The following is a 24,077-nucleotide window of genomic DNA, read 5'->3' as shown; positions in this document are numbered from 1 at the left end:
ACTGCACACAGAGTCCCAGGCTCCCAGTCCTACACAGCGTCACACAGCCCAGACACACAAAGCAGAGGGCACACAGCAAGGCAACCAGTGGCATTTGGGGTCACATGCCCCAGAAACATCAGGCAGCTCCGGGCTCACAGACAAGGGCCAACACAACACCACAGTCCGAACCATACGATCTCAGTCACAGGGCCGTGCCATGACCCAGGAAAACAAGCATATGGTCAGGTGGGCACACACCATCGCAGACACAACACACATCCAGGCACTGACACAGTCACACCCATCAGGAGACCCAACACACCCCCGAGAGAGCCACACACCCCCAACTACCCGCCATCCATGCCCAGCCCCGGGCCACACACAGAGAGAGTCACAGGCTTCATCTCCAGGCCACACACGTGCACAGCTGGACACACAAGCCCACATCAGGGGTTAGAGGGTCTGGCCCCACTGGCCTGGGGCTCCTGCCCACCCTCCACCCTGCGTCCCCCTACCTGGTCCCACCAGCCCACCAGCCACGGCTTGGAGCAGGTCTCGCAGAAGAAATCCACCAAGGGCATCTTGGAGCCTTAGCCCCGCTCGGGGCTGCTGGACGCAGAGGCTGGGCTTGGGGAGGCCCGGGGTTAACAGCCACCGGGGGCGGGGGAGGGGCAGTGCTGGGTGGCTGGGTAGTGAAGGGGGAGCTGCGGAGGGGCCTGGGCCGGCCCAGCAGGGCTGGGGGCTCCCTTCCCCTCCGCGCTCCCGGTGGCAGCCCTGGTTACATGGTCTGCCAGCCCCCAGCCCTGATGGGCCCCCCAGAGGCAGTGGCTGGAGGCAGTGGGGCGCCCCTGCCCATGGGGGGGGCAGGGCAAGGGTCCCAAGAGGAGGCTGCGGAGGCTCGGGGCTCCGTGTGTGTGTCCGTGTGTGTGCGTGTGCGTGCTCACTGCAGCACTGGCAGGCTGCATGCGACATCAGGTGGTGCTAGGGGTGGGGGGGCGTTAAAGGGGCATCGGAGCCCGCGGGCCTCAGCCAGAAGAACCCAGGTGGGGCTGCCCCTGTGAGGACATATCCCCTCCATGAACACACCCAGAGATGGAAACACACATTCAGACAGTCCAGACACTCACAGACACAACAAACATCCTGGGACGTTCCATGGACGCCGACACACACCCAGATGCTTGACACTCAAACACACAATCGGACACACACATACCCAAATGCTTTTAGTCCTACACTTACATGATGCACACGTGTGTGCACACACACACCTGGAGACACATTTACTGGTACACAGCTGAGCATGCAGTGACACAAATGCCTTTAGACATGCCCCTTCCAAAGACATGGATCCATACCCAGACACATACCTAGGGACAAACGCCTAAGATGCCAGCCACACTTACACATACACACTCAACACACCCACAGACACACTTTCAAGCCAACACAAATATCCATATGCCCTTGGACACAGACATACCTTGGACACAGACATACACAGACATTCCATAAGGGAATACTCACACTCACAAATGCACAAATATACACACATGCATGCACGCACCATTGCAGAAATACCTGCAGACCCCATACCCAGAGACATAGTCACAGTTTCAGATGCTTGACCCATCCTCGGGGACACAATCACTTTTGGACTTGCATGTTCTCAAACAAGCCTTCACCACCCACTGACATATGCATCCCCCAACACAGACACCCCCACTTGCAAATTATTTCCTGATAGGAACCCACCCACGAGGGCTACCACCACGCTGAGCAACTCCAGGAGGCATCATTCATACTGCCTGCTTTCTGAATGGTATCCCCTGGAGTTGTGCAGTGCACGGTCTACACAACTGTACATGGAATCCTTGTATCCTCTTCTGCAGCCCTGCAAACACACACACAGTCATAAACACATTGAGATACACACTCAGATTCTGACCTGGACCAACCCACACCTGCAGACACAGCCCACACAGTTAACCCTACATAATCATACCCCTGCATAATCACCTGTGGACCCCATAACCCACACCCACCCACAGGTACACACCTGTGTGCCACTCCTCAGAGTTGGCTTGGAACACACCAGTGCTGTAAACGGGTAGCTGCCAAATCAACAGCTACACAGACCCATAGCACACTCATAGATCACAAAAGCATACAACCTCCTGGGGATAGACGGTCACCTACTGACATACCTACAACCAGACGCACACACCCATACACACCAGGCTCCTCCATCCCTGGGGAAAGTCAGAACACACAGCAGCTACAAATCTTGAAGCTGCCACCCAAGGGTAGAGGGATTGGCCGCGCCCTCATCAGCCACACCCAGTGGTCAGCCCTGCCCACAGACCCAACCTAATGGTTGGCTCCACCATAGCCCTGCCCCCACCAGTCCCGCCCAGGGATTGGCCCCATCCTATAGGCCTTACCCAGTGATTGGCCCCGCCCCACCAGCCACGCCCAATGGTTATCCCCACCCACAGGTCCAACCTAGCAGTTGGCTCCACCCATAAGCCACGCCCAACTGGCCCCGCCCCCACCAGCCCTGCCCAGGGGTTCTGAGCCACCTGCACACCTTGTGGGAGGCCATCTCGCTGACAGAGCGGTAGGTCTGCATGGTCTCCAGCTGCTCCAGGCACCAGTCCAGCTCCTCCAACGTCTCCCGGGCCAACTGCTGGCACGTCTCCTCTGGGGAAGGGGCAGCTGGGGTGGTGACTGAGAAGGTCTACAGGCAGACCCCCAGAGACCCCAGTCTGTGGTGACCCCGCCAGGTGAGTGGAGTGCTGGGGAAGGAGCTGAAACGGCCACCTGGGGTGAGGGAGCCCCCCCCCCCACTGGGGCAGCAAGAGGGGCTCTTTCCCACCCCCCAGGGCTTAGCTACCTGACAGCGTGGCCTTGCAGACAGGGGTTGGGCCACCCAGCGGGGACCTCCTGTAAAGAAATAGGGCTCCAACATCAGCCTGGGCACCCCAGATCCCTCCCTTCCCCTCTCCATGAACAGCGCTAATTCTCCTTTTTTTTAGTGCTCACTGTTGTCCCAGGCATGCTGCCGTGTCCTCTGCCTGCAGCTTCTCAATGATCCCCAGCAGAACCCATTTTACAGATGAGGAAACGGAGGCTGGTCTGAATTAGGATCAGGTCTCTGCTCCCTTGACTGCAGTCCTCAGATTCCTCCAACCCTCTAAGGATGGCTCTGTCCCCTCACCCCCAGGCCCCCAGAGGGACTGGTAGCTCTCAGCCACAGTCCCTAGGTAATAATTATTTGTTTATTATCTTTCCCTAAAATAATAAGACCCACTCCTATTTATTGAGCACTTACTATGTGCAAGGCAGTGTTCTAGCATTTGCTGTATACCATCTCCTGAATTTGTCCTAGCAGTTATCTAAGGGAGGCATTACTGTAATTCTGCCTGTACAGAGGGGGAACAGAAGCACCACAGGGTGCCATTCCCCCAGCAAATTGGTGTGAGGGCCCTGAGTGGCCCTGGGATTGGGGCTGTGGCCTCACCACTGTGCATCTGAACTCCTAGGTCTTTATGTATAAGAGCTTCTGTGTCTTAGGCCCTTGAACCACACACACTGGCTCTCTGGCTCCAAGAGATTTGTTGGCTGACTAGAGATTCAGAGAGGTCAAGTGCCTGCCCAAAGTCACACAGCACAGCTTAGAGTTGAACCCAGGTATTCTTGGCCTCATGATCATGGATTTTGGGGCCCAGTCTCAACTTACTTGTTGCTGGGAATGGGCACATTGGTCAGGAGAGAGAAGTTGCTGCGAACACTCCGGAGACTGGCCAGCACCTGGGAAGGACAGGAGCAGTGAGTGTCTACCCAGAGGGGCAGCAGGGCTGGGCCCTGTCCCCAAGTGGAGGGGAGGGTTGGAGCCCCTTCTCTCCTCAACCGTTTTGGGAAGGAGGTCTCACCTGGGCAAATGGCGTTACGATGAGATCCTCAGCATGCCTGCAACCAAGGACAGTGGCAAGTCAGGGGTCCCCAGAGAAGCAACTCTGAGGGCTGCACCCAGGGAGAGGACTCTGTGGGGTTGGGGGAGAGGGCATGTATCCCGCACAACGGTGGACATGCTTCCAGAGCTGGCAGAGGAGGGAAAGGCAGTCAGGGAGGGTGGCTCAGGTGGGTGGGGGGAGCAGAGGCGACCAGCCCTGAGTCGTCTGGGGAGGGAAGACGGGCATAAGCTGGGCTTGGTGGGGGGAGCAGAGGACAGGAAAGCGATTCAGGAGGCTGAGGTGGGTACCTCAATGGGCGGGGGTGGAACCTGGAAGACCCACTAAGAGAGGAGGAGGCTGAGCAGGTTTAGGGAGTGCTCACACCTCAGCAGGTGGCCATGGGGGAGCTGGTGGGCGGGGAAGGGGGTTGCTCACGCCTCGCTGGTGACTGAGGAGTTCCGGGACATAGTCTTGGGTGACATGTCGTAGTCGCTGTCTGAGCGGTACAGAAAGGACTCCCGGCGCTGGCTGGTGGTCGCCCCAGCATGCAGCACGAGCCCCGGGCTCGCCTGCGAGTCCAGGGGGCTGCGGCCCGGAGATGGTGTCGGCCCATTTTCCGCCTCGAAGCTGCAGGGAGTGGGTGCAAAGAAGGGTCAGAGGGTCAGGGAAGCCAGAAGTTCCTGGCAGAGATTGGGGGGCAGATGGAGGATGTTAAGGAGAGACAGACACCCCCAAAGAGATGGGAGGGCATTGCAGAGATTGAACACCTGCTGAGGACCTATGTGCATCAGTGCCCATTGCTGGTCCTGGGGACCCCCCTAAGACCAAAAGTTGTGGGCTCATTCCGTCTCCTTTGCACCTCAAATCGTCCTTGCTGCCCAAATCCATCCAGAATCTGTCCATTTCTCACTTCCTCCTTCGTTCCCCAGTCTATTCCTTCCACAGCCACGAGAGGGGGCTTGTGTACACCTGAGTGAGGTCAAGTCCCTCCACTGCTCAGAACCTTCTATGGCTCACACCTCGCACAAAACAAGAACCAAAGTCCCCACTGCAGTACCTAAGTCCTGTCCCGTGACCTCCCCCTCTCCCCTCCCACTGACTCTGCTCCAGCCTCCTCGCTGTTCCCTAAACATTCGGTACATGGTCCTGCCTCAGGGCCTTTGCGCAGGCTGTTTCTCCTGCCCAGATGTCCAATGGCTCCTCCTTCATCTCTTTCAGTCCTCAGCTAAAATATCTCCTCCTCAGAGAAGCCTCCTCTAACCAATCCATCTAAAATTTCAGCCTCTGCCCTGATATTTCCTATTTCCCTTCCTTTAAAAAAAAAAAAAAAGGCCAGGCGCAGTGACTCATGCCTGTAATCCTAGCACTCTGGGAGGCTTAGACAGGAGGATCGCTTGACATTAGGAGTTCAAGACCAGTCTGAGCAAGAGCAAGACCCTGTCTCTTCAAAAAATAGAAAAATTAGCTGGGCACAGTGGCATGCCTGTAGTCCCAGCTACTCAGGAGGCTGAGGCAAGAGGATCGCTTGAGCCCAAAAGTTTGAGGTTGGAGTGAGCTATGATGATGGTGATGATGCCACTGCACTCTACCCAGGGTGACAGAGCAAGACTCTGTCTCAAAAAAGACCAAAATCCAAAAAACCCCAAAACCCCCAAATCATCCTACTTACTTGGCACAATCTATATTTTCCTTATTTTTACCATTTAACTTCCCTTCTGAAACTAAGTTCTGTGAGGCAGGGATTTTTGTCCACTTTGCTTGCTGCTGTATCCCTGGGACCAAGAATGTGGCCTGGCACACAGTGGACACCCAAAGAATCATTAAACATATGAATGAATGAACTGGATTGTGCTATGCTGTGGTCGGGGCTGGCCTCTCTGGGGAGGTGACATCTCAGCAGGGCCTGAAAGATGAGAAGGAGCCAGCCATGAATCAGGAGGTGGCAGAAAGCACTCCATGCAGAGGGAACAGCAAGTGCAAAGGCCCTGGGGCAGGATTTGATTTTTGCTGGTGTGGCTGGAATGGAGATATAGACAAGGACTGTGACAAGGACGCAGCTACAGAGAGGATAGAAACCATCCCTTTCCACTTGTTTGTCTCCTTATTATTAAGATTTGAGGGTTCATTATATATTGTGGATACAAGTGCTTTATCATATAATTTTTTCTTCCGGTCTAGAGCTTGTCTTTTTATTTTCTTGGTAGTGCCTTTTGCAGAGCAGAAGTTTCACAGTGACTTATTTGGGGGAGGGGGGTTGTTTGTTTGTTCTTTAGAAATAAGGTTTCGCTTTGTCGCCCAGGCTGGAGTGCAGAGGCACAATGATCACCCATTGCAGCCTTGAACTCCTGAGCTCAAGTGGTGATCCTCCTGCCTCAGCCTCCCGAGGAGCTGGGACTACAGGCATACAGGCGTGTGCCACTGCACCTGGCTAATTCTTTTTTATTTTTTCAGAGACAGAGTCTCACTAGGTTGTCCAAGCTGGTCTCCAACTCCTGGCCTCAAGTGATCCTCCCACCTCAGCCTCCTGAGTTACTGGGATTACATGCATGAGCCACCGTGCCCAGCCCCACTCTGTTTCTATGTTGGCTGCCTGGCCCTGGGAACATTTGCTCTCACTGAGGGAAGATGATCTAATGAGGGTCAAGTAGGCAGAAGGCAACTTGGTCAACATTTTGGTCGGAGGAGTAAAAAGGTCAAAAGGTCGAATTCTGATCTTGTTGTGTGACCAAGAGCTAATCACTCTCCAATCTGAGCCTAGTTTCTTCACCTGGGAAATTAAGTCAATGAAGTCTTCCTAGTTCCCAAGACTGACCCAGAAAAAAAGATTCAATATACGGAAGCTGAGATTGCTGTCTTGGTCTAGGAGATTTCACATTTATTTCTTAGCAGCGGGACCATTCCAATAAAATCTTGGACTCTCAATGGGTAGGACTGGAAATTGGGGGTTTCCTTTCTTCTCTCCCTCCCTTGTTGCACCCACTCAGAGCACAGCCTGAAGTCCACTGGCCAGTCTAACCCCCAAGACCATTCAGTAGGAAAAGGACCGTTTTTTCTTATTTATTTACTGAGACAGGGTCTCACTCTGTTGTCCAGGCTGGAGTGCACTGGCATCATCATAGCTCACTGCAACCTCTAACTCTGGGACTCAAGTGCCTCCTGCCTCAGCCTACCAAGTAGCTGGGAATACAGGCAGGTGCACCATGCCCAGGTAATTTTTTTTTTTTTTTTTTTTGAGACAGAGTCTCACTCTGTTGCCCGGGCTAGAGTGAGTGCCGTGGCGTCAGTCTAGCTCACAGCAACCTCAAACTCCTGGGCTTAAGCGGTCCTACTGCCTCAGCCTCCCGAGTAGCTGGGACTACAGGCATGCGCCACCATGCCCGGCTAATTTTTTGTATATATATATTTTAGTTGTCCATATAATTTCTTTCTATTTTTTTAGTAGAGACGGGGTCTCGCTCTTGCTCAGGCTGGTCTCGAACTCCTGACCTCGAGCGATCCACCCGCCTCGGCCTCCCAGAGTGCTAGGATTACAGGCGTGAGCCACCGCGCCCGGCCGCCCAGGTAATTTTTAAATATTTTTACTTAATGCCACTGAACTGTATACTCAAAAAACAATTAAAATGGTACATTTTGTTATGTGTATTTTTCCACAATAAAAATACTTCATAGAATGTATACTAACTAAGCTGGGTACAGTGGCTCAAGCCCATAATCCCAGCTACTCAGGAGGCTGAGGTGGGAAGATAGCTTGAGGCCAGGAGTTCAAAACCAGCCTGGGCAACATAGTGAGATCCCATCTCAAACAACAAAAAAAGAATGTATATTAAAAAGGGCAGGCCGGGTGTGGTGGCTCACGCCTATAATCCTAGCACTCTGGAAGGCCAAGGTGGGAGGATTGCTTGAGCTCAGTAGTTCAAGACCAGCCTGAGCAAGAGCAAGACCCCATCTCTACTAAAATAGAAAAAATTAGCCGGGCGTGGTGGCACGTGCCTGTAGCTCTAGCTACTTGGGAGGCTGAGGCAGGAGGATCGCTTGAGGTCAGGAGTTTGAGGTTGCTGTGAGCTAGGCTGATGCCACGGCACTCTAGCCTGGGCAACGGAGTGAGACTCCATCTCAAAAAAAAAAAAAAAAAAAAAAGGGCAAATTTTACTATATGTTGGTTTTAAAAGTAAATTTATAAAAAACACTCAAGGTGGAATATTCACAGATCACCACTTGGGCCTTTGATGATAATGCCCATTTACCGAGCACCTGCTGTGTACCAGGTGCCAGGTTAGATCCTTTCAGGTATACAGTAAAAACAACAAGACATTTAGTGGGCTCTTGCTGTGTGCCCGGCACTACTGAGGTGCCTTATATACATTAACCCATTTCTATCTCCAACCACCTCTATGGGGCGGGTTATGTTAACATCCCTGTTCCAGACGGAGGCTGAGTCACAGAGGGGCTGCGACGGGTTGGTGGCCTCACTGCCTGAGAACCATGGCCAGGCCCAGCCTGGATTTTTCGGCCCCAGGGGAGGGGACAGGAACATACCTACATACAGAAGACTCACAGGCCAGGAGCCGAAGCTGCACTGCAGTTTAGGGAAGGTGAGCCCCAGGCCCTGAGAGGGCAGCCAGCTAGCACGGCTGGCAGATACACCAGCCCCAGGGGACTCGGCTCATGTCAGCAGTGGCCCAGAGGCCTGGATGGGAAGAGGGACACTCCCTGGGGCCCTGCTGTTTGTGCTTCTGGAAGATGTCCCCTGGGCTGAGGGAAGGAAGAGGGGAGGGGTTTGTGGCTATACAACTGCTGCCTGGGAGTTGGGAGGGGGTGTCTCAGCCATTCCCAAGAATCAGACCCCTGGACCACGGATACACCCCTCCCTGGCCTGCCACTCTGACTGTTCAGGGTGGCCCCAAAGTCAGGCTAAAGGCTGCTCTGGTGACATCCCAGTGGGACCCAAAGCCACAAACCACATCACAGCCAGGCACCCAGATACTCTATTCAAGGTGAAATGACATGCCCAAGACTCCCCCTCAGGCAGGCTGAACATTTATTTGGTGGCACTTTCAAATGAAGTTGCTACTTGCGCTTCCACCCCTCTGGGGTCCTAGGCCTGCCCACCTGGGGTCCCCAAGGATCTGGGAGCGTTCAGCCCAGAGGCAATCCAGGCCTTGGAGACTTCTGCTGCAGGGACCAACGGGAAACAAACAAGCATGATGTGTGCGGTGTGGGCAGGGGAGGGAACACAGTTGGTAAAGATTATAATAACAATGAATGTCGACAACTGTTACTGAATGCCACATGCTAGGTGCTATGCTTGGACACGCATTAATGCATCATTTTCCAGACAAAGAAATCAAGGCACAGAAAGGATGAATAACTTGGTTATTAGTGCTAGAACGTGGACTTGAACTTGGGCAGCTGAACTACAAAACTGCACTGGACTATCTGCCCCCAAGGCAGACAAACAGGGCAGGGAGGCCTGGTGTCTTTCCCGGGATCCCTGCGCCACTCCACCTGACACGCTCACTCGTAGGAGGTGACAGGCAGCCTTTATGGAAAGGCCTGGCATTTGCTTTGTGAAGGTCACACGGAGGTTGAGGGCGGGCGCTGGTGTGTGTCTCCCAGGCAGGCGCGTGGTGCCAGGTGACACGGCTGTCTGTGGGGCTGGGTGCGCAAGGAGGGTTGGCATATGTAAGAGTCCGGGGGAAGGAGGAGGGCACCCATGTGTACGTAGGTGTCTGTGTGGCATTGTACATCTGTGTGTGTGAGCGGGAGCTGGCTGTTCATGCCTGTGTGCATCTGAGTGTCTACATCAGCGGGTTTCTCAGTCTGTGTGACCTTATGAAAGTGCCACACAGACGCTGTAACTGTCTCTGACCCCTGAATGGGTACAAGGTGTGTTCCTGAGTGTGTCTGGGAGTAGGTGTGGGAGTCCGGCCTGCAGGAACCTGCAGGTGTATGTTTCAGTGACATCTTCCTGCAGAGATCATAGTGTAGACAAGGCTGTTTGAGGGGTGGGGCCAGGGTTGCTGTGATCTGTGTGTCACCTGTGCGTGGCCATGAGGTCCCTGCAGGGTTCTCTTGGTGCCCCCACCAGCCGGGAGACCCATACCTCATATAGTAAACACCAGGTGACCTCGATTGCCCTGCGCATGGCTGTGTCTGGAGTGTGCGTGTCTGTGTTGGGTATCTGAGTATTCAGAGAACCTTAAGGCCACTTTATGGCCCCAGTTCTGTCCAGCTGATTCCAAACACCCTCCAGGCATCCCAGAACCTCCCCACCCCGCCCCCACTCAGCTTGGTTTTCAGCCTGGCAGCCCCAGCCAGGGGTGGGGGGAGGTAGGGTTGGACATACTCAGCAGGCCCTAGGGACTGGCTCCAGGCCAGTGGCCTGGGAGTGGAGCCCAGGTGACGCTGGACACCCATAACTGCCGCCAAGGTGAATGCCAGAAGCCCAGGTCTAGGGGCACAAATGGGGTGAAGGGATCTCACCTTGGAGAGACAAGAATGGAGCAGGACCCAGCACCCACTTTGGGGGCTGCTACCTTCAGGAAGCCCTCAGCAGTACCCAGACCTCTCAGACCAGGGAAGGGGGTGAGGCTCAAACCAGATCCTGGAAGCCACTTAGGGTTCTCCCCCAAGATGGATTCAAAGCCCCCACACCGCTGCCAGTGCCCTCCTGTTTTAAAGGAGGGCACTGGCCATGGGCCACCCACCTGACAGATCTGCCCAGAGGGCGCCGACGGGTGTCCTCCTCGTTGAAGGAGAAGTGGGTCAGGGATTCAGGGACCGCAGGGGACAATGCCAAGGCAGGAGGCCGGGGCCGGGCCCGGGGCGCTGCACTAGAGCGCATGGAAGCCAAGAGCCGTCGGGGCGTGCATGGGGACGGAGGCACGGCAGTGTGGCATGCCCTGCTCGCCAGGCCCGAGGTGTTTGTGGCCGCGGCGGCGCCGCCTCCACACCCGCCTCCACGCCCTCGGTGACCCCCCCAGGGACAACCCGGGGCGGTCGGGCAGCAGGGAGGATAGCGTGGGGGCTCAGGGCCGCAAGGGCTCCATGCATGCCCCCCCTGCGGGGGTCTTGCGGAACATTTCCCTCCTGCCCCCCTCCCTCCTGGGCCTCGGGGTGCCCCGGGCTCCGGTTTCCTAGCTCTGGGCCATTCCCCCGGGCCCCCCTCCACCACCTCCTCTGGCCCCGCCTCCCTCCTCCCTGCCCTGACGTCAAGCTCGGCCTGCTCTAGGTCTCAGATCGCAGATAGTCCCCGCGGAGTGCCCGTGGCTGGGTGACAAAAGCCAGATGAATGCGGGCAGGTATAACTGAGAGGTGGGAGGGGAAGAGATCAAACAGAGATGGGGGAGACAGAAGTGGAGAGAGAGACATAGACAGAGAGACCCAGAGAGAGGCACTAACCTTCCCCCCACCCCCAGGACCCCACTCAGGGCTCCCAAAGGCCCCTACCCCTCCTCCTCTTCTCCCCGTCCCCATCTCTTCCCGCCGGCGTTGGGTCCGGTCCAGCCCGCAGTACCTTCGCCCCAGCCGGGCTCCCACACAAGTGCGTGCGGAGAGCAGAGGGGAGAAGCCCCCAGCGCCAGCTCTTGCCCACCTGTGGGCTGCCACCCTCAGCCTCCAGGATAAATGGGGCATTGGGAAGCCAGACCGGATGTGCCCTCCAGGCCTGTCACCCGCAGGCTTCCCGCCTCCGCAGCCCACCCCCCGGTCTGGCCAGGAAGGGAACTTGCATTTGCCCTTGATGCCCGGTGCACGCGGTGACACCGAGCCTCACCGCAAGGCAACACCGAGAGGGCACTGCTGGCCCCATTTCACAGGCCCTTAGACTGAGGCCAACAGAACTGAACACATGTCCCCAGGACACCCTGGATGGCAGGTGGATCTCACTCCCCCAAATCGTGACCGCACCTTCAGCTTTGCACAGGAAGTGGGAGGGACATAATATTTATTGAGCATCTACTGCATGCCCTATCAGATCTCTCCCTGGCAACCCTGGCGGGCAGGGATGATTTTTATCACTGCCATGTGACCGAAGGGGAAAAGTGAGTCTGTGGAGAGCGAGCCACCAACCCGACACCCCAGCGCGCGCCAGGCGGCCAGGGGAGACTCGAACCCACGGCCACCAGCGCGCACTTACCCAGCCCACGCCTGGCGGCCAAAATCCTGGAAGCTGCGGAGAATCCGAAGGCGCCTGCGGAAAGTTGGGGACGGGCTGGCGAAGAAGACCGGAGAGGAAGGCGGTGACCGCGGGCGGCGGGGCGCCCTCGGGGCCAGGGACTCGGGCAGGAAGGTCTCGTCCTCGGCCGCCAGATGCAGCTCGGGGATTCGGCCTAGGCCGCGCGACCGCGCCATGGCCGCGGGGCGGCCCCGCCTCGGCGGGCGCTGGGCAGCTGCACCGCCCGCCCCGCGAGGCCCACGCAGGCCGGTCGCCCAGCCCCGGGCCCGCGGCCCCACCCCGCCCGGCCGCCTCGGCCCTTCCGGCTTCGCTCTAGGGCCGCCCCCGGGGCGGGGCAGGCCTGGGGCGCCCACAGAGCTGATGCAGGGACACCCCCGCAGACCCCATGGCCACCCTGAAGTTCCTCTGATGTCCCCACATAGCCGGAAGCGTCTCCACAAACACGAGGGTTGCCCCCCAAATCACTGGGGCTCCCACAAACTCCGTGGTGTTAAGAGGCCCCACAGACCTCAGCAGCTGTCCCCACAGTCCCTTAGACCCCTGGTAGCACTCTCCCTGTCCCTGAGACATCGCCACACAACCCAGGGGTACCCTAAAATCCTTGGGCTTCCCCACACAACCCCTAGGTATTCTGGGATCCCCCAATAAGCGGTTCGGCACTCCTATAGCTTCCCCGATGTCCCCACAATCCTAGCAGTGTCCTCATTGTTTCTGAGACATCCCACAAACCCCAGCAGTGCTCTGAGAGCCCAAGAGAAACCTCTTCAGACCCCAGGAGCCCCTCCACAGTTTCTCAGATGTCCCCAAACTCCTCGAGAGCTCCATCACCTCCCAGAGCACCCCTAGAATTCCTCACATGCCCAGAGCCGTTTCTACAGACCACATGTGGGTCCCCCCAAATCCTAGAGTCCTTCACAGACCTCTGGAATGTTTCCACTGTCCCTCAGATGTCCCTCAAATCCTTAGCACCCCTGAGATGCCCCTACAAGTGCAGAGAATCCCAACACAATCTCAGGGATGACTTCAGACATAGGAGATGCCCTTGTAACCACGCAGGTGCCACCAAAAATCCTGGGATGCCCCATAGACCCCAGGGGCAGAACTTGATTCCTTCACAGCTCCTGAGACAGTCCCACACCCTAGGCCAGATTCATCATGCACCCCAAATCCTTGGGGATAACCCAGAATGCTGCCCACAGCTCCTGAGATGGCTTTATCTCTTGACACCCCTAGAAGCCCTAAGTGTGCCCACCGCCCCTAGGCACCCCTGAGATCACCTCCCAAATCCTGCCACTCCTTAGAATCCCAGAGGCACCTTTTAGAATTGGGGTGCTGCTACAGCTCGTGAGGTGGCCCCAACAGCCCGACCTTCCCACAGCAGCAGGCACAGAAGTACACACAGATGGGAACTTTCTGGGGCCCCAGCAGTGGCTCCGTATGCCCAACTATGGGGACCTCATGGGGCACACATTATCCCCTTTCACAGATAAGAAAACTGAGACTTAGAGAAGTGAAGAACCTTGAACAAAGTCAACCAGCTGGTTATAATTCCAGAGTCTACCCCAACCTGTCTGCAGCTCTTTGGGGTTAGGGAAAGGAGAGATGCTTGTTTTAAATTTTAAAAATGGGGTGAATATCTGTTTTACGTTCCCGTTTCTGTGAAATACCTTTCCTTCTCTAGCTGTCCACTCCGATGCCATGGGGCCCAGAGACAGGTAGTCTGGACTTGAGTCTGGCTTCTGGCACTTCTTAGCCATATGATCTTGGGCTAGTTGCTTCATTTCCCTGAGCCTCAGTTTCCCCAGCTGTAAAATGGGTACACTATTACACGCCCCATGGATGGACACATAAAAGGCTCAGAAAATTGTCTGCACATAGTAAGCACTCACTAAATATTAGTTATGGTTATTATCATCATTTGACAGAACATTTATTAAGGGTTTATAATACACAAGTCAGTACACTGGCCAGAGGATAGAGATGAAGATGAAGATGATGATGATGATGATAACAGTTTTAGAATGCTTTCTGTGCATGCAGTGCCACTAGCTATGATCTCATTTAATCCTCACAAAACACCCACGAGGTGATCCTATTGTCTCCATTTCACAGATGGGAAAACTGAGTCTTGCAGAGAAACAACCTGCTCAAGGTCACACAACCAGTGTGTGGGTGAACCAGGCTGTAAACAAATGCTTGTCACCCTTTATTTCATTCTTGACCCTCTATGGAATAGCCTTTGTAGACATTTTTTCCCCTAATCTCCTCCCCCATAAAATGTTAACGCCTATTTATGGACTGTGACTATATCTATGCTTTTTACTTAAAAGTAAGATGTTTTTTCCATCCTCCCCCAGCAAGAACCAAATTTCACCCCCTTTGAGGTGAAATCACCTCACTGAGAATGTAGGGCTTCTGAGCCTTGGCACCATTGACATTTAAGTTTGGGACAATCTTTTGTCCTGGGTGGTGTCCCCAGACACACTTGCCTCCAACATGTCAGACACGCTCCTACCACAGGACCTTTGCACCGGCTGTTCCCACTGATTGATGTCCTCTTCCATCAGACACCCTCCTAGCATCCTTTCTCACTTTATTTAGGTCTCTGTTCAAATGACACCTCCTCCAAGAGGCTTTCCCTGACCTCAGGGTCCCTCTTTTCTTCATCCCATGTGTCACCATCTGGCATTATTGTATAGCTTTACTGGATTTATTTCTGACTCAGCCCCTAGCTTGAGAACTCCAGGAGAGAGCACGGACTGGAACTCTGGCTTTAAGCCACAGCCCCAAAGATGGTCAATGTTTATGGAATGAATAGCTCTGCTACAGACGAGGAAACGAAGGCTGAAGCTGACAGCCAGTGAAGGGCAAAGGCTGGATTTGAACTCTCACATACACAGAAGTGAAAACAGTGGGCTCAGAGGCCCCCCAAAACTCTGTCCTCACCCCCCAGACAGTGAACAACGCACAGAAGCTTGCAGGCAATCTGTTCCCAGTGAAAGATGGAACTCTCACTCTCCCATCCCGCCGGGTTTGCGGTTTTGGGGGACGCCCCCTTGGGCTCTGCTGATGTCATTTGAGGAAGTGTTTTCTCCAAACACCAGCTCCTGGCGGCCCAGCACCTACGTCAGCCAACTCAGCCTTACCACAGGCCTGGGGGTGGGCAGTTCTTATTTTTCAACCCCAGTTTGATTTATGAGGAAACTGAGGCACAGGGAAATATAATGGCTGGCCCCAAGTCACACAGCGAGTCAGCGGAGAGGGCTGCAATGTGAATCTTAACTACTGGTCCCCAGGGAAGGAGACCTGGTTTTTAACCTCAAAATCTTCCCTTCCTCGCTGCGTGACCTTGGGCAAGTCCCCTTGTCTCTGTTTCCTGGGCAGGAGTGCAGAGCCAAGGATGCTGGGAGTTGAAACGCAGGGGTGTCGGGAGGCCCTGGCATCTGCATGGGGAGCAAGCACGCGGAGGCGGGAAGGGAACTCCGCGGGGGCAACTTCTCGGCCAAGTTCATCTCTCTCCGCCAGGCGGCAGTCTCCGCCCCGCTTAGCTGGGAATGTGGGACACCGGAGCAGCCGCCTGGTCCCAACCCCGCGAGGGCGAGGACCCCACTCGCATACTGCGGTTGGCCGGCCTGGCGCCCGCTCTCCAGGGCGCTCAATAAGTATGAAATAATAATACGGGGCGCCGCGACAGTGGCGGCGGCGGCGACTTTGCTATGCTCGAGGACTAGCGTCCCAGAGGCAGGTCCGCTCTCGGAGCGCACACCCGGGCTGTCCCTTTCTCGTCGTCCAGCAGGGGGCGCGCGGAAGGAGGGGCGCGAGGAGAGACCCGCTCTCAGTACACATCCAGGGACAAGGGAAGGTGGGGGACCCAAGTGGAGACAGAGACCACGGACCAGAGACCCCAGCCTGGCCCCCTCCACCTGGGGCCACGCTGCGCCACTCTCGATGGGGAGAGTTTGGGGGCCCAAGGTGGGGGGCAGGTCGCTACGTTGGCCCCGCCCCCAATGCAGGCACCCTACCCCCCACCCACAACCAGAGTCCTCTTCCTCCCTCTCCATCTGCTTCTTGACAGATCGTGGCGGTGCCGTGACTCAGCCGCCTCATACATCCCCAGGTCCGGAGGGGAGGTTTGGATGCCAAGCGGGGGTGGGGTGGGGGCGGGGGCGGAGTGCCTCCCTCTGGGAATTCCTCTGACTCAAATCGAGAGGGCTCGCTGGACCCCCTTTCTGGTGGCTGGATGAATGAACTCCAAGGTGGACAGCGCTGGAAACCCCTCTGTGTGCACAGGTAGAACCCCTTTTTCTGGAGAAATGCCCGTTCTAAGGAAAGACCTTCCCATTGGAGGTTTTGCTCTTTCTGCCTAGGGGGCCAGGGGAGGACCCTGGTACCAATGCCAGCCCACAGCGCACCCATCGGTCCCAGCTGTGGACATTCGCACAGACACCGAAGGTTACACAGGCCCACAGTGAAACACAAACCTGAGTCCATGTGGGGATGTGGTTGAGGTTCCCGTATTTTCTTCCCACCTGGGAGAAGTAGGGTCTACCCAGGCCCCACCTGCCGCCTGAATCCCGGTCCCTGAGCGAAATCTACGAAGCACTCACTGTGTTAAGTCCCTTACACACGTCCCCAAGTTCACAGATCTCTCAAACTGACCCCCACAGGGCAGTGTCAACAACAGCTCCAGTTTACAGATGGGAGAATCAAGACTCAGAGATAGTAAGACACTTATGCAAAGACACACAGGGCCAGGCCCAGTGGCTCATGCCTGTAATCCTAGCATTCTGGGAAGTGGAGGGGGGAAGATTGCTTGAGCTCAGGAGTTTGAGAGCAGCCAGAGCAAGAACGAGACCCCGTCTCTACTACAAATAGAAAATAAGCCGGGAGTGGTGTCATGTGCCTATAGTCCCAGCTACTCGGGCAGCTGAGACAGGAGGATCACTTGAACCCAGGAGTTTGAGGTTGCAGTGAGTTATGAAAACACCACTGCACTCTAGCCAGGGGACAGAGCAAGACCCTGTCTCAGAAAAGGAAAAAAGAAAAAGGCACACAGGTGTCAGGCAGACCTGCATTTGAATCTCAGCTCTGCTATTTGCTGGTTGTGTGAGCTTAGGCGAGAAGGAGACAGGGTTTGGTCTCTGGGCCTCAGTTTCTCCATCTGTCCAATAGGAATATCTCATGAAGGATGTATGGAAAACTCCCTGGCATGGAGACTGAGGGTGAGACATTGCCAAATGGATTCTGCTAAAATAATGATGATTATTACCGCTCAGCCACTGTTCCCTGAGAGGCAGCACCCCAGGGACCCCTGGTCTCTGGGGCCTTGAAAGGGAATGTAGCCCGGATCTTACTGCCCCCCACCCCCTCCTTGGTCTCTCAGGACAGTGACCTGACTCAGTTTGGCCTGCTGCCCTAGTCTTGGCATTTCCTGTTGATTCCAGCTTTGTTTTCCTCCAGCATCTATGAAGTTCCCTTTGGGAACTATGAGGCTGCATGTGCTGGGCCTGTGATACTCGATTGCTGGTGGGGGCAAGGGTGCTGGGGCTGGGGGTGCCAGAGACAGAGGTGGGGGTGGCCTGGGGGACTGTGATGGCTGCCGCAGACCCCCAGAGAGAACTAGGAAGAGTAGAGTCACAGCCTTGAGGGGACTCACTTGGAAACTTCAGGGCTGAGAAGCCCAAATCTGACCATCTTTGGTAATGTCACAAGCAGCGAGGCACCCATGGGTGCCAGTCACACACGTCACTGGAGCACACACTGTCAGACCCCGAGCACCATCAAAGCAGATACAATAACTAAGAACACCAGGTGGTTGGAGACACCAGGCAGACGGGGACACAGCCCCCCAGTCAGAGCACTGACTTGCAGATGTGAGCATCTAAGGCAGAGGAAAGCACGGTCACGGTGTCCCAATCACAGTTTCCCAGGGAGCACAGACAGTTCCACTGACACAGTCACTTTGTCCCTGGGAATGTACACACCACAGTGCCACAATCACGCACACTTTCACAATCCCTGTGTCCCTGCAGCACAGACACCATCTCACAATCACTGTCCTAGGAACAGACACAGTCACTCTGCCATGATAACTAAGTCCCATGAGGACACACAGTCACCCTGTGACAGTCACAGCATCCCTGGGGCACACATAGTCACTGTCACAGCCACTGTCCCAGGAACAGACACAGACACCCTGCAAAATCACTGTGGCCCTAGAGCACACACAGTCATAGTCACAACCACACTATCCTGGAAGCACACAGCCACACTGTGACAATCACATTGTCACACTGTCCCTGGAACACACACAGTCACTGTGTCACAATCATAAGATGCCAGAAGCCCAGGCATACAGCTGAGGTAGCCACAGCTGTTCATACCCCAACAGCTGGAGCAAACGCAGGTCAGTTGGAGCATAGCGCCAGGGCAAGCCCAACACAAGCACCGTTACTACACTGTCACCTTGGCAGAGCCAGGGACTCCTTCCTTCACCCTATTGTGGGACCAGGCGCCCCCTCTGCACTATCCCCTGCCTCTGGGCAGCCACTGGACCCTAACACTCCTGCCCTGAGAAGGGGGCTCCAACTCAATGCACAGGCTCCCAACACAGTGCTCCCCCAAGAGGACCCTCTGGATTTCGGACCCCAGCTGCTGAACAGTCCACGAATGCCTCCCCCCATACAGTCTGCCACCCCCTAGAAGGACCCTGAGAGCCCCGCAGCCTGGAGTAAACATTGTAGTCCTAGAAGATGTCTACAACAGAGTGCCCCAAAGGATACCCCAAACACAGCGAGTCTACCCTCAGGACAATGCCCCCAAGAAAGTCCCTCCAAATGGTACCCAGTCTATCTGCTGTGCTTGCTGCACTGTCACCGACTAAGAATATAGCCCCCTAAAGCTGTGGCCCCTTTCCCCAGACCCCACTAATACCACACGCGGCATGGCGCCCCCTAAGTGGACCTCAGAACTGGTTTCAGTAGGAAGCCTCCTGTGCAGTGCACAACCAGGGGCCAGGTCCCCGACGCCCCCGCAGCACAACTACCCCCTTCCGCCCCCGCGAGTCACATTGACCCCCACCCGCACCATAGCGCCCCCTGCGGTCGGCGGGTCGAGTTGCGTGCTCTCTGCGCGCCTATCTGCTCCGCGCGCATCAGCGGCCGGGAGTCTTACCGCCTGCAGCTGCCTCCGCCCGCCGCGCTGCCGCTGCCGGTGCCAGTGCCGTGGAAGGACGAGGGCCAGGACATGCGGGTCGTGCGCAGGCCGGGCCGGTCGCTGGTATCCACGGCGTCGGCGCGCTCTATGGGCCGGTGCGGCGACCGCTCTGGCTCGGCGCGCTCCGCGCTGTCGGAGTAGCCGCGCTGCTGGATACGGATGGGGGTCCGAGGCTGCCGCCACAGGTGCTGGGGGGGTGGCTTCAGGGTGGCCTGACCCTCCCGGGGCCCGGGCAGAGACAGAGACAGGCTCCTTTCCGAGGGGGCGGCCGGGGGCTCCATGGCGCCGGCCCCCACCTGCGCCCTGGGGGGCCCCGGCTTCTCCAAGCTGCACCCCGCTCAGCTGCGCACGAGTCCACGAGCCCAGGGCCCCGCGGGTGCGCCCGGCCGCGGTAGGGCCATGGCGCCCCGGGGGCGCTGTGGGCCAATCGCCCCCGGGCCGGGCGCCGCGGCTTCCTGTCGGCGCCTGGCGCTCTGCTCCGTGCCGGGCTGCGCTCTCCGCGCTGGGCGCCCCGCTCGGCGCCAGCCCCGGCTCCTCCGCCCCGTCCCGCCCCTCCCCGCCCCCCGCCCGCCGCGGCTGTCAGCGCCGCCCCCCTCCTCCTCCGTCCGGGCCAGTGGGGGGCAGCCACCTAAGGAGGGGGCCCCTCTCCGCCCACGCAGAGCCCCGCTCCGGGCGGGGAGGGGGCGCCGGAACTCAGCTTTCTTCGGAGCACCCTGCCTAGCTGCTGCGCGCACTGGCACAAAGGAGTTAAACGGTTAATCCGATCCGGGAGAAGACACCCGACTGGTTGCCGGAGTGTCAGTCAGTCGGTCCATCATGGCGGGGGAGGAGCCGGTCACTGGCGTGTCCTCGCTGCTACCCCTGGCCAGGGAGAGCTTTTGGGGAGTGGTCCGGGTGCCACCAGCCCGGTGCTTGCTGCCGGCAGCGGCGGAGTGTGTAGGATCTCCTGTTTGTGGGTCGCAGGATGGTGATGGTGCGTGCCCGAGGCGGGATGTGCGCGCACGTGGCCTCTTCCGAGGGTTGTCTGTTTTCAGTGTCGGCTGGAAGTGTGTTTTGTGCACGTGGTTGGCTGCTGCTGTCTGCCTGTTTCTCGGGATTTGGCTGTGTGTATATCTCTGTGTGTCTGTGGGTGAAGGATGTGCGCGCACGTGTGCTGCCTGTTTGGAAGGTGTCCGCCCCTACGGGGTATGTTCCGGGAGCCTGGGGGCTGTGGATATGTTCCCAAGCGCTTGGGTGTGCTTGAGGCCGGTGCGTGCTCCAGGAGTTGTGCACGCGATTCTGCCTCTGTTGTCTGACCATGGTATCTAAGGACATCTATGTGTGTTGTGTGTGTGTGTGTGTGTGTATGTGGTCGGCCTGGGGCCTCTTTGGAGTGTTTCTGGGGTGTGTCCCTTTGGTTCCCTTGTGGCTCCAGGAGGACACCCTGTGGCCAATACCCGGTTGCCCGCCCACTGCTTTGTGTATTGCTGCCTCTCCTAAAGCATTTCTGCGGGAGGTAAACTGAGGCAGGTCCCCGGTAGCCATGGGGCGCAGCCCCGTGCCCTTTTCAGGAGAGTAAACAGCCAAGCCTCCTCCCCGCGGCCCCCGCCGGCAAAGCCCCCCTTCCGGCACCTAAATCGGGAGTCGCCGTGACTCACGCTCCCGCCTCCCCCAGCGCCGCGCCGAGCGAGCGAGCAGAGAGCGAGAGGGATCCGAGCGCGCCCCCATCCCCCCTCCCGGGCCCCGGCCGAGCTCGGGTGGCTGCTGGGAGGGGGGAGCGCAAGCGCCTCCGTGCCTCACCCCCCACGCCGATAAGAGCCCGGACGCAAAACTGCTCTGGTGCCTGTTCCCCGGGGACAAGGCCGCCGCCCCCGTGCGCCCCCTCTCACGGGCTCCCCAGGGCAGGCCGTGCCGTCTGCCACCGCCCTCCCCCTGCGCTGTTCTCCTAGTAAAAAAAACTGCCCGTCTCCAACCCCCACAGCCACGCTTCTCCCTGCGGGAGGGGGCTCCTGGCGTGGGCGAACGCAGAGCAAGAACTGGCAGCCCCCCATCAGCAGCCGCGGGGCATCCCAGAGGCCAGAACTGTGTCCCCCACTTCTCTCAGGAACATCCCCCAAGTGCACACTCAAAATGGCTTCTAGGGGATTTTCAGGGGCTGTGGGTTCTTTCCAGATCATTTGGGGTCCTGAGCTAGTTCAAATTCTTGGATGGTGGGAGGCGGCTGTAACGTTGGTCAGAGATCTGGATGGGGGATGGGTAACACGGGGTGGGGGTAGGGGCGGTGTCAGGCCGCTGCTGGGGTTGCAGGAGGAGGGCACAAGGCATTGGCCCCTAGCTGGTAACTGGAGCTGTGGCCTGATCAAGCTGGACTTGAACCAGAGGCTAGTGGGATGGTGGCGGAGAGGTGCAATTTAGGCGGCCCCAGGGGGCAGTGACAGTCACTTCCTCCCCCCCATCTGGAAATGAGCCATTATACCATTACCGGAGCAGAGAACCTGGAGCCCTCCAATTGAATAGATGGGAGGGGGGGTTGGTTGGGGTTGCAGAGAGCGGTGACCAGGCGAGGACATGAGGGCAGTGGCCGGCCAGTAGCCAGGACCAGCTCAGCGGTCTGGCTTTCTGGCTCATCCTTGGGCCAAGAGAAGGGGCTGGGTGCCCTCGGAAGACCCCAGATGAGAAACTACAAGAAAGTGCAGTGTGAGGCTGGGGCTTCCAGATATTTCTCACATCTCCCCTGGAGAAAGAAAAATGCCGCTCCAGACCTCCAGGACTCCACCATGCCCTTTAAGGCGCACAAGAAACGGAATCCTCCCAACAGGGGACACTGAGGCAGGTGCACAGCAGACTGGCCAGCCTGTCCCAGCTCTGCGAATATGGGGCTATCCTGGCGCTGGAAAGATGGGGGCTCACTCAGGCAGCTGGGAATGGAAGAAGGGGTTCGCAGAGGCTGCAAAGGGCTTCTCAGGGGAGGGTTATCGCAGCTGACCACCAGGCTACAGAAGTTTCAATTAGTTTTGCAAACCGCAGAGAGCTTGCAGATTCCCAAGGGCTGGTGGCTGGACCTAGCCCAGCTGGCCCTGTGCCTCCGCCCCACCTCCCGCTCTGGTCCCCCTCCTGCCTACCTGTCGGCCTCCGCCCTGGTGATGGAAATCCGCGGCGGGATCAGCAGCGGCAGCGTGGTGGGCCTTGGCGGCTGAGGGACCCCAGCGTCGGAGGGCTCAGGAGGGGCCCAGCCCAGGCCGGGACCCGACGAGAGGCGGCGGCAAGGGCGACGGAGGTCGGCCCCCAGCATGTTGGCACGGCTGGGCTGGGGGGTCTCCCGCGGCCTCTGAGGATGGACAAGGTGGGATGGGGGCGTGGCCTGGCAGGGAAGCTCTGGCTCCTGCCCCCCAACACTCCTCCCAAATCATTTGAGGGAGTAGCTGATGGGGGCATAGGCTCCCTGTGTCCCCCTCATGTCTGAGCCACTCGCTGACCCCTCCCACCCCTTAGGTCTGAGGGTGCACCTTCTCAGCCATAATTTTTGTGGGTTCCCCTCTCGATGTCCCAGCCCTGGGTTCTGGGCCCTCATGTGTCTACATTCTGTCTCACGTGTCTCACCCCTCTAACACATCACCTTCTGAGGGTCTCTTCCCACCCTCAGCGTGTAAGAGGCCCCCACTTGGCCTTAATGTCAATGGCCCTCTCCCACGCCTCACACCTGAGACCCTCAAGACCTCACTCCCAGCGCCCCATTCCACTTCCTCGCCAAAATTCTCTCCCCATTTTGAAATCCCCTGCCCTCTGCCCCTGGGGCTGAGAGCCTGTTAATCTGGGCAACAGGAGAAAAATGAAATCAAGGGAGTAAACTGAGGCACGAGGGAAAGAGACTTCTCAGGGCCTTGAGGTAGTGGAACTACGCTCAGTAAACAGCTGTGGTCACCAGAGGGCGTCCGTCTCCCTGGAGGCCTAAGCCCCGCCCCCAGCCCAGGCCCCGCCCCTCGCACCTCGTCCCTGGTCCCGGCCATGGACAGGGCACTGCGACTCCTCTTCATCCCGCCAACCTAGCGCGCCACGGGGACTACGTGGGCCATGTCGGCCAGGCCTGGGCCTCCTGCGGGACCAAGCCAAAGGCATCTGCCATTAGCGCCCTGGGGCTCCCTCTGCCGGTAGGGCTTGGAATCCGCTCCCGCCCCTTTCCTATTGCCTCCCCTGGGGCGTGACGCCAGCAGACGGCTGACGCACTGCCTATTGGTGACGTCTCCCGGCCGTTGCCAAAGCGACAGCTGACGCACGCTTGGGTTCTGGACAGCGTCAATGCCCGGGTTGGCCACTGGGGGGCCGGGAGCCTCCGGGCCCGGGTCGCCCCAGCCCCCACCCGTCTTCCCGCGGGGGCTTCCCCGGCGTGGGGATCCCGCAGAGAAGACTGGGAGCTCCCCAAAGCTGGCCGCGTGTGGCGCGTGGTCAGAGCCGGGGGCCGGAGGAAGCGTCTCCTCCGAGCTGTTGGGCTTTTATGCCCGAACTCGAAATAGCTCTGATGTGCGGGGGCCGGGCGCAGAGAGACGGCGGCTTGGGCACAGATGGGGGACGCACAGGCAGAGGCGCGCGGAGACAGACAGGGACATGTGGAAATAGAAACAGACAGACAGGGACACAGACTCAGCTCCCGGTGATGGGTGCGTTCTGCTGCAGCCGATCCTTATCTAAAAGCCTGGGGGAGGGAGAGGCTGGCTTACTTTACCTTTGCACCCAGGCGCTAAAGATTATTGCTGTGTGGCCATGGGTCTGTG

The 24,077-nt window shown here is 57.6% G+C and overlaps 1 protein-coding gene across 7 annotated transcripts in view; it reads right to left on the bottom strand.

Annotated features, from left to right (window-relative positions):
* The window catches only part of PDE4A (phosphodiesterase 4A), a 31,069-nt gene extending 7,727 nt beyond the window's left edge, over positions 1-23,342 (bottom strand). Inside the window, exons 1-7 of one of the 7 annotated variants that reach the window (XM_069495553.1) lie at positions 23,295-23,342; positions 22,431-22,636; positions 4,374-4,565; positions 3,918-3,954; positions 3,725-3,795; positions 2,879-2,928; positions 2,573-2,685 (exon numbers count right to left, since the gene is read on the bottom strand). In XM_069495553.1, the coding sequence (XP_069351654.1) occupies positions 2,573-2,685; positions 2,879-2,928; positions 3,725-3,795; positions 3,918-3,954; positions 4,374-4,565; positions 22,431-22,636; positions 23,295-23,342 (717 nt within the window). Of the gene's footprint in view, positions 1-497; positions 564-2,572; positions 2,686-2,878; positions 2,929-3,724; positions 3,796-3,917; positions 3,955-4,373; positions 4,566-10,497; positions 10,504-10,645; positions 10,795-12,075; positions 12,291-19,287; positions 19,637-22,430; positions 22,637-23,294 lie in introns of those variants that run through there. The other 6 variants (XM_069495562.1, XM_069495543.1, XM_069495588.1 and 3 more) reach the window with 6 other exon arrangements.
* Positions 23,343-24,077: the final 735 nt, after the last annotated feature.

Source organism: Eulemur rufifrons, chromosome 2 (genome assembly GCF_041146395.1).
Source record: "Eulemur rufifrons isolate Redbay chromosome 2, OSU_ERuf_1, whole genome shotgun sequence".
Lineage (NCBI taxonomy): Eukaryota > Metazoa > Chordata > Mammalia > Primates > Lemuridae > Eulemur > Eulemur rufifrons.
Note: the sequence above shows the minus strand (reverse complement) of the source record. Positions and strands in the feature narration are given on the sequence as shown.